This window comes from Otolemur garnettii, unplaced genomic scaffold (assembly GCF_000181295.1).
Source record: "Otolemur garnettii isolate 467f Iridium unplaced genomic scaffold, OtoGar3 scaffold00028, whole genome shotgun sequence".
Taxonomy (NCBI): Eukaryota; Metazoa; Chordata; class Mammalia; order Primates; family Galagidae; genus Otolemur; species Otolemur garnettii.
Window position 1 is genome coordinate 9,733,503 of NW_003852423.1, and position 10,898 is coordinate 9,744,400.

At 37.5% G+C, this 10,898-nt stretch overlaps 1 protein-coding gene across 1 annotated transcript in view; it reads right to left on the reverse strand.

Annotated features, from left to right (window-relative positions):
• The window catches only part of HIBADH (3-hydroxyisobutyrate dehydrogenase), a 133,260-nt gene that overhangs the window by 98,616 nt on the left and 23,746 nt on the right, over window positions 1-10,898 (reverse strand). Inside the window, exons 3-4 of the mRNA XM_003788532.3 lie at window positions 2,818-2,927; window positions 255-376 (exon numbers count right to left, since the gene is read on the reverse strand). Of these exons, the coding sequence (XP_003788580.1) occupies window positions 255-376; window positions 2,818-2,927 (232 nt within the window). The remainder of the gene's footprint in view (window positions 1-254; window positions 377-2,817; window positions 2,928-10,898) is intronic.

Below are 10,898 nucleotides of genomic sequence, written 5' to 3' on the forward strand. Positions count from 1 at the left end.
GGCTGGGGATTCGAACCCGCCACCTTAGGTGTACGTGGCTGGCGCCTTAGCCGGTTGAGCTATAGGCGCCGGGCCCAAAGTATATCTTAAGTACTAAATAACAAGTCAGTTTTGTTTTGTTGTTTATTTTTAATAAGAGAATAAGAATCCAGTAACAGGCCCAAAAACAACTAGATACATCCAGGGTACCACAAAACCATAATTGCCACTTTTGACAAAAAGAAACAAGTTGCATGTTCTTAGCTCCCACTTACCACCAGAAACAGGGGCATCCATGAAAACTGCTCCCATTTTCTCAACTTCTTTGGCCAATTCCTTTGAAACTGCAGGATCAATAGTACTGGAATCTATTAATAATGAGCCTTTCTTCACTTTTCTAAGTAAATAAATAAAAATATTTATCATTTACAACCCTGAGTAAACATTTCATCTAACTACCTATTGAATCAGAATCTGCTAAAACTGCCGAAATCGAGGTCGTCTTTGGTTTAGTATTAAAAACATTATTAATTAGAACAGATTCAAAAGTCTCTCATTTATTTTCAGATCAATTACAGTTCAAAGTAAACTCAAATTCAAAACAAACCAACCAAAAAAAAATCTAATAAACTACATGGTATAAATTTGGTTTTAGGTGAAGTACACACTAGCCATGCCATAATAACATAGGTGAAACTAAGATGTAAGCAATTTAAAACACCCATTAACTTTAAAAGGGTATTTGACAGGATTTAAATTTTTGTTTGTAAAGTAGTTGGTTCTTAAAAAAGTAATTTATTTCTCTTTCACAAGACATATTGCAAATTTCACATATCCATGTCATTTCTACTAGCTAGAAGAAACACAAGCAATTGAAATCTAGCCATTTGCTTCAGAATGCCATATTCTTTTATAACCACAACCTTTTAATGAAATACAAAATAAAATAAAATAAAAATAGGTAGAAAGAAAAATAGATGAATGAATCTCAAAATCTCACAAAGTCTTTTGTTCTTTATGGTAAGTTCATATGCATATGTTGGTAAAGGAAAAAGCAGTCTTTTCACATATCATATTTTACATGAACATTTAAATGGCATTCTTGTAGTAAAACATTTTTGTTTATACTGTAAGTGTACAATAAATATTTACATAGTTACCCTATTAACTGTAAGGCAGTGTCTATTTTCATGGGCTAGGAAACTCTGACCTAAATTATAACTTATTTATAGGGCTATGGCTAACCTTTAATTCAAACTTCCAAAGTTCTTACTACTGATATATTGGCCCAGAGGACACAGAATTATGGTTGAAAAACTAGAACTGAATAAATTACATACTGAAGGAGAAAAACAGAAAAATCAGTGATTAAAAAAACTACTAAAATACCTTTCAGATACATAGAAAAAAATTGTTTAAACAGTATTATTAGACATAAAAATTATTACGTTCAAACACAATGCTTGGGTATATTTCACAGAAGAGAAATATCATACTCTATTAGAGATCATCTCAGTGCATTAAGTTTCACTTTATATAAACTAGAAAATAAGAATTAAATTCATCTTTCTTCTCTTTCCTTAATATTTTTAACATCTTAAATTTTTAAATAAATAGGAAATCATCTCTAAAATTATAAATGCACTGGGTGTCAGAAATGATACTGACCTAGAAAAAAATAAAGAACCACCCATGAGAAACAAATCATAGTTCAATTTGTAAAGCCAAACTTTTTCAAAACGTTCCTAAGACAAAATTGTTCTGGTAGTTGGCCACCATATTCCCTAGCAAAGCATACTAACAAATGTAAGGGCTGTCTCCATAGAAAGTCTTTACTAACTCTTCTTTGAGAGGTAAAGCAGAGCCCTAACTGGAACAGGCTAGGTAGGTAATGAGACAACTAGGATGCCTGAGGACCACACACACGGTGGGCCTGAAAATGAGTGTCTTTCAACCTTCCCTGAAATGTAAACATTTATCTTACCAGTTTTCTGCCTAATATCCAAGTGTCTTTCACTTCCAAGTGTGTTGGTTTTCCAAACAATTCATTTCTAAAAACCTCAAATTTCATGTATTACACTTTCCAGAAATTAAATCCTTTCTTTTAACCAGTACTTCATCTGTCTACAGGGCATACAAGTTTGTTCTCCCTCTGGTGAAATTCAACAACAAAGTTACTTAGGAATAAAAACTAATAAACCCAGAAAACTAAGTTGGGAATTCAATCACTGTCATCCAAACATAACCACAAGGGTTTGGCAATAAGCAGCAATTAACCAAAAGGTTCTGAGAGCCAGGGAAGACAGGCACTGGCTAGGAAACGCTGACCTAAATTACATTTTATTTAAAGAGCTACTGCTAACCTTTAATTCCAACTTCCCAAAGTTCTTACTACAGATGTACTAACCCAAAGGACATACAATAACTTTTTATTACATAATAAAATGTTAAATAATGGTGTTCTTTCCAATGTTTGGCTTTATTTTTCATAAAAACCTTTTCCTAAAATTCTGTAAGGTATAAGGAAATGTTTATAATAGCTGTACAGTTTAAAATCCAAGCTTTAAATGTCTCTTAAATATGTTACCAATGAAACAGTAAGTTTAAATGCAAGAGTTGAAGGAAAGAAATAGAATGATGAAAAAAAAAATTTATTCCCAAAAGTTACATATTTGATTTCAGTGAAAAAAAAAAAAATCCTTTACAATAAGAAACCACACTATTCATTGAAATAAATAAACAGTATAGAAAGGTTTAATGAACAAAACCTAATAGTTCTAAACAACATGAAATTAGTGAACTATCACAAGAAAATATTCACAGGTGAGAAATACATACTTTAGAATTCCATTTGTTCCAGTATAAGCTTCTACTGCATTGATACTGGTGGGCAGCATTGTAATAATTCTGTCAGCTCTTTCAGCTACATCTGCTGGGGAAGATACTACCTTTAAAAAAAATTGCAAAGGCACATTATTTAAATTAAAATATAAGCAATTGCTAGAGCACAAACAGGTACCTAACAAGCCTATTAACAGTGACTACATAAAAAACAATCTTTGTTTCCAAATGACAAAAAAAACAGCTTACTGACTAAAATAAAGGGTCCATTCCTTACATACATACAGATGCAGTTTCTTTTTTTTTTTTTTCTTTTTTTGAGACAGAGCCTCAAGCTGTCCCCCTGGGTAGAGTGCCGAGGCATTACAGCTCACAGCAACCTCCAACTCCTGGGCTCAAGCGAGTCTCCTGCCTCTGCCTCCCAAGTAGCTGGGACCACAGGCGCCCGCCACAACGCGCGGCTATTTTTTGGTTGCAGCCGTCATTGTTGTTTGGCGGGTCCGGGCTGGGGATTCGAACCCGCCACCTTAGGTGTAGGTGGCTGGCACCCTAGCCGGTTGAGCTATAGGCGCCGAGCCACAGATGCAGTTTCTATGGAATCAAATTTACTTTTTATTTAAAAAGTGTGAAATGAGTTGAGGAGGGGAAAAGCAAAACCCAACAGTCCCAGAAACAGATATCCTTCTTACAGGTTCTTCCAACCTGGATTCTTTCTTTCTTTGTTTCTTTTTTTTAAAAGACTAGTCAAGTGCAGTAGAGAGAAGGGGGGAGGGGAGTAGAACAAGTAGTTCAATCTGTCACTGACTGTGAACCATCAAGTGAGATCACTCACTACCTTCCAACCAGCCCCCACCTGGATTCTTAAACAGCACACTTTGTGGCATACGGTCTGATGGGGGAAAAAAGTATTCTAGTACAACAGTGCTGGTAGTTCAACTATAAGATTCACTCACTATCTGTTGGACAGAAAAATCCCCTAGCAAAATCTCAAGCCCTAGTCACCCCAATCTTCCAGTCTCCATTTTCAAGCAAAAAAAAAAACAATTAAGCCTGTTTCAGAAAAGACCATGAGAACACGAGCACTGCTACAGTGACTGAGTAGGTTAGGTGCATACTACCCAGAAGGCTAACAGCACTGAGCAACCAGAACTCACACAAGAGACACAAAGACAGGCATCAAGGCGTCTCCCGGCCCTGCTTTAATAATGACTATGCACATACTGTGAAGGCAAGTTACTCTGTCGGCTCTCCGTGTTTGTTTATCCATTTACTCATGGATAAACACACTCGTGCCCCCACCCCAGCTCCCTAGCTCTCACCTTCTACACCTTGACACTCCTGGCCAGCCAGTTAACAATAAAAGAAGTCAGAAGAGACCAGGAGCTCACTCCTTGATTCAACTGTTCTTTTACAGAAAGAATGCACTCAATTGTAACCAAAGCTTCTTTAAAGCCTTTTTCTCTTCATTTAAAAAAAGACAAAGGACAATAAGGCAGATAAGTGATGATTTCTCACCAAAATGATTTATGTATATATGTATTATGTAGCAAGTGACATAATTTCTACTAGAAAATGTGAAGTGGCATTTTGGGAGTTGAAGCTAGGAGGACTCCTTAAGGCTAGGGGTTTGAGACCAGCCTGGGCAATGTAGTAAGACCCCAGTCTCTATGTAAAAATTAGCTGGATGTGGCGATACACACCTCTATTCCCAGATATTTGGGGGAGCTGAGGTGACAGGATTGCTTGAGCCTAGGAGTTCGAAGTTGCAGTGAGCTTCAGCCTAGGCAACAAAGTGAGCTCCTGTAGCCCACAAAAAAAAAAAAGAAGTGCCATGTGATAAGCATCTCGTAATGGGAATGCCTCTGCTTTTCATATGCTAGAAGTTTACATAACATTTTCCTTCTTTTATGCACAATTGAGAAAAGTGAAAGAATAGGAAGCCAAACACAGTATGTAATATAAGCATGATGAACTAAAAGGAATTACACTTCAATTTTCCAAAATAGACTATCAGCTCCTAAATCAAACTCAGGATAAATGCAATTTTAACAAAAAGCAATTTCATAAGTCATTCTTTAAAATTTAAGACAATCAAGCATCCTAGCATATCATGTATTAACAGTAGGAAATGATATAAAACTGCTCAGATCCTAAAATTAAAAAAAAATTCTCTTTTTTTCAGTCATTTTAAAGAAAATAAAGCATTTCAGAGTCTATGCTGGTATACATTCAACAAGTATATTTTGATATAGAATGAGCATTTGCCACAAATAATGCTGAAAAAAATATTTCCCATAAATTACAGAGAAATGCTTAAGTTATATGAAAATATTTTCTACACACAAAAAATAACTGAAATTCAAAAAGAGGCAACTATTTCCTGGCAAACAGTTCAAGTTTACTCAAGAAAAATATACCTCAGTAAAAAGAAGAGATAAGAGAAGAAAAAGTTCTAGGAATCATAAATCTCTACTCCTGGACTGCATCAAGAATATGGCTTACTGGGCAGCGCCTGTGGCTCAAAGGAGTAGGGCGCCGGCCCCATATGCCGGAGGTAGCAGGTTCAAACGAAGCCCCAGCAAAAAAAAAAAAAGAATATGGCTTACTGAAAGAGCCCCATTTGCTCATCCCTACTCTAATGAAGTAAACTATATACAACACAAAACGAGAGTATAAGTGTTAGTGGCCTTTTCTTCTATTACAGCTCCATCTTTCTAGATCATTCAAGGACATAAGCCAGCCCTGAAGTCTAAGAGTTCATTTCGCACCCTCTTAGGAACTGAAAGAATTCTCTTCCACTGAAAGAAATTCAATTCTATCTACCTAACTGCTTAAGAGGTACCCAGGAAGTAGTCACCAACAATTAGCTCCCAGATCTAGGGGTGCATCACACCTCCAAGCTTCACAAGCCCATGATCTGGCAGTGCCAAGTCCTGTAACTGCCAAGTGCATGGGGTGACCAATCAGCCCCCCGCATCCCTAGCATCTGCTTCTTGGGATGGCTGGGTTGCCAGAGTACTGCTAACTCCTCAATTATATAGGAAAATAGTGTCAAAACTCACAGGCCCAGAAAAAACACACAACGATAGTGATAGCTGGAATGTCACCACCATAGTAGCCACAACTGCTATCTCTCTCCATATATATATTTGGTACATCATAATAATGGTCCCTAATTTGCAATACAAAGGCATGTTATTTTACAGATAAACAGATACTCAATTACTCTTGCCATAGATGTGATGACTTCAATACTCTCTGAAATAACTGACAAAATTTGGCCATGACTCAAAAGCCAGGGGGGAAGCCCCAACCTTATTGCCAATCTGACAACCATCACAAAAGCCTTTAGGAGCCAAACTAATTAGAGTCCCTTCAATTACATTTGCTAATTGAATGGATGAGCAAAGACAGCATGGATCAGTGAAAGGAACACTAATTTGGGAAGCCAGAGACCCAGGTTTAGATGTAGCTCAGCCAAGAAGCCATGTGTGATTTTGTGTAAATCACTGAACTCCAGCTTTGGCTTCTAAATCTATAAAAATAGTGATATAGGTTCCCTTTCAGGGTTTTTATCTCCAAGGTACAAAGGACTTAAGCAGAGGTATTTTTCATATTTAGTAACCCTAAGTTCTAGGAAGGTCTGGCCCCTGTGAATAAGGACTGATGGGACCAGAAGCATGTACTGTGTACAAGTGGACCATTAGCCAGACTCAAACTGTGCAGGTCTTCAACACCTCACACCTGTGCATGGTCACTGGCCTAGCTGACTCTGGGCCAACACTCTGCTCTGATTGCCAACAATGTCTCAGACAGATCTCCTGGTAATTCCAGTTGTCTTGTTCTTACACCACTGTGTATTAAGACAACTCTACTCTTCTATTATCTCAATTTTGACTAGAGGGGATTGGGTATATATCACAACACCTACAGTCCAGTCCTTAAGAATTCTTATAGCTAAGTTCTCTAAATTTAATTCTGATTTACCTGTATGCTAGCATGCATCAACAACAGATGTGGAATAGAGAATAAAGGACAGATGAAAGATAAAATGTGCTTTGCTAGATGGGGAGCAGGGAGAAGGGCCAAGAGTAATTTGAAGAAACTACACCTCCTGTTTAAACATCCATTGCATGGAGACAAGTGTTACATAGGTGCTGTATATAAAGAGAAAAATCTTGCTGTTATGCTAGACAAAACAGTCACATAAGTCAAATTCAGCATCGCTTCCAAGTAAACCAGATGTATAACAGAAACAAAGAAACAAGATGAACATGACCTTGTTAAAACTTGCCATTCCTGTGTTTTTTAATCATCTAAAGTAGAAAAGCACACTGTTACTGCAAAATTACAATGCACTTGAAAAACTGACAAAAACAGTTTGTGCCTACATCTTGAAACATTTGGTCAACAATGATGGAGCCTACTCAGCAAGAGGCTTTTAAAGTTCTCATTTAATAAGACCTACGTGGATGCCAGATTAGATCCCAAGAGATTTACTTAACCGAACATGTTCAGCCTTACTACCCAGGAACAACAAAATGGTTTCCAAGTTTTTAAAGAGAAAAGAGAATCTAATTAAGCTAGTTCAGTCAGAAAACTCACACAGAAGTGGTGCATACATCTCAGATTTTTAGCATACACCAGCAGCATCTCCAATGAAAACCCTAGGAAACAAAGCACAATTCGCATGCCTTTGATACAAAGGCTTAAAGAGAAACCAGCATCTTCCATAAATACAGGTGGGACAAAAGGGACAGTGCAAAACAGATTCTTAAACAGGGATGCTGTCAACTCTTCATCTTCTAGTTTGGTTTTAATTTTTATCATTACTCTTTCACTTAAAATACATCTACATACTGCTTCTCAGTGTTCTGGCTAAGATCAAATATAAAAATGTACAATTCACTTCCAATGCATTCCAGACTCAGAGACTCAGCTTAGAGAGCGGTTTGTACATATGGTGTTGGAGAATAAAAATTTTGGAGAAATACGGTACAGATACAATATAGCAGCAGCAGCAGCAGCAGCAATTGCACTATGTGCCAGGTTCTCTAGGAGTAAAAGGAAGCTACTACTATTATCATTCCCATATCATAAGATGAGGAAATTTATGCACAGAGAATCTAATTTATCTGTCTAAAGTCACATATCTAAACACCTGAGGAAGTGGAGATTTAAGCTAGGCAGTCTGGTTCTAGGGTTTACGTTTCAAACCACTACATTCAGTTTATTGACTCATGATTTCTAATACATGAAGTCCTGATAATTATTATTAGTTACATTTTGGAAAAGATGCTTAAAGTTGAAATGATGCATTTATGCTTCCAATACAAACAAAAAGGGCCGGGCACAGAGGTTCACACACCTGTAATCCCAGCACTCTGGGAAGCTGAGGTGGGTAGATTGCTTGAACTCACGAGTTAAGAGACCACCTGAGCAACAGTGAGACCCTATTTCTAAAAAATAGCTGGGCATTGTGGCAGCCATCTACAGTCCCAGCTACTTGGAAGGCTGAGGCAAGAGGATCACTTGAGCCCAAGAGTTTGAGTTTGCTGTGAGATATAATACCATGGCACTCTACTGGAGGCAAGAAAGTGAGACTGTGTCTCAAAAAAAAAAAAAGAAAAAGAAAAAGAAAGAAAGAAACAAGTAAAGAGATAGTGAAATAGAAATGCCCAAATTTTGAGGGGTATAAAATACAGCAGAATATTATATAGCAACAAAAAAAGAATTAAATCTTGCCATCTGTGACAACATGGATAGAACTGGAAAACATTATGTTAAGTGAAATAACCCAAGCACAGAACAACAAATCTCACATGTTCTCGCTCAGACCTAGGAGCTAAATATTAAAAGCAATTTATCTCATAAAGACAGAGTAGAATAATGGTTACCAGAGGCTTGGAAAGCAGGAAGGGGGGGATAAAGGGAGATATAGGTGCAGAAGTATAGTTAGATAGAATGAACAATATTTGATGGAACAACAAAGGGATTATAATCAATAAGAAAATAGGGTATACTTTAAAATAACTGAAAGAGTAGAACTAAAACGTTAAAATGTTAAATGCCTAAGTTGGTGGATACCTGAATTAACATGATATATGCTTACTTCAAAATACCACATGTACCCTACACAGATATATAACTATTATATACTTATGATAATTAAAACTTAAGAATTAAAAACCAAAAAATTAGAGGATACAGAAATGAAAGAGAAAATATCATCAAAGAAATAATTTTTTTAAAATTCCTACAACTGAAGGATATGGAATTCTAAACTGATGGGACTAATCAAATGTTAAATGAAATATACCCACACCTTCAAAAAAAACCCTTTTTTAATGAAAATGACCACCAATCACAAATTTAGCCAATTATTAATATAAATGCCCTATCAGAATAGGTTAACATTTAAAGGTACAAATCAGCTAAGTAGTCATGTAAAACATATTAACATGTCAAAATTTTTATTTCCCCAGTAACCCATGTACAGTCATGTGTCACTTAACAGCAGCACTATGTTCTGAGAAATGTGCTGTTAGGCAAATTTTGGTTTGTTAACATACCCTTTTACCATTCATCTAGGCTAAATGGTAAAGCCTATTGCTCCTAAGCTACAAACCCGTACAACAGGTTACTGTACTGAATACTGCAGGCAACTGCAACACAGTGGCATTTGGGTATCTAAACACAGAAAAGGTACAGTAAAAACATGGTATGGTAATCTTATGAGACCACAGTGATATCTATAGTCCATAACCAAAACATCCTTATGAGGCACATGACTATAGTTTTACTACCGTTTAAAGCTTGAAGAAAAGCCTCAGGGGTGATAACATTCTATTTTTTTTTTTTTTTCTTTTGAGACAGCATCTCACTATGTCGCCCTTGGTAGAGTACCATGGCATCACAGCTCACAGCAACCTCCAACTCCTGGGCTTAAGCGATTCTCTTGCTTCAGCCTCCCAAGCAGCTGGGACTATAGCACCCACCACAACATCCAGCTATTTTTTTGTTGCAGTTGTCATTGTTGCTTAGCTGGCCTGGGCCGGTTTCTAACCCACTAGCCTCAGTGCATGTGGCCAGTGCCATAACCACTGTGCTATAGGCGCCAAGCCAATTATTTTAGTTTTTTGAGCCACAGTTTCACTTTGTCACCCTCGGTAGAGTGCTGTGGTATCATAGCTCACAGTAATCTCCAACTCTTGGGCTCAAGCAATTCTCTTGCCTCAGCCTCCCAAGTAGCAGGAACTACAAGCGCCTGCCACAAGGCCCAGCTATGTCTTAGAGACGAGGTCTTGCTCTGGTCTCGAACCTGTGAGCTAAGGCAATCCACCCACCTGCTGGAGTGCTAGGATCTCCCGGCCCGAGCCACCAGGCCTGACCAGTGATAACATTCTAAAGTACTTCTTGCCGTGGAACTTCAGGTAGGCATCTAGCACCTAGAGGAGGGCGAGGAGCCTGCCTCAGAAAAGCAGAGCCAAGAGGTGAAGTCAGCCCACTCCCCAACTCTTCTATCACAGGAAACAATAAATGCCCAGTTCTTTCTTTTAAAAAAAGAAAAGTACTTTTTCAAGGAGACATCTAAGGATCTTTAGAACTGCTGATTGCTTTTTTAACTAGAAGGTCTACTGTGGTACTTCTTCTTCCCAACAAGCCTCTCAAGAAAAGCTTAGTCACTATTAGAAATCAACTAGCCAGATTTTCTGCAATCTTTGGGGGAAAAAAGGCTTCTGTTTTCTTCATCATCTTCACTTGATATAGTAACATGGGAGGAGAAAGTAGACATCTGTCCTTAAAATGTCTGAGTCAATTCAAACATATCCTGAATTTTTTAACCCTTAAACCCTTTCAGGTCACTATGGAGGCAAAAAGGTTCATGGACAGTATATTTTTCCATCTCATCCCAAGTCATATCTTTGCCTTGTAGTAGTAGAAGAAAATTCGTTTTTTTCTTTTACCCAACATTTTATTTTATTTTTATTTTTTTATTTTTTTGAGACAGAGCCTCAAGCTGTCCCCCTGGGTAGAGTGCCGTGGCATCACACTCACAGCAACCTCCAACTCCTGGG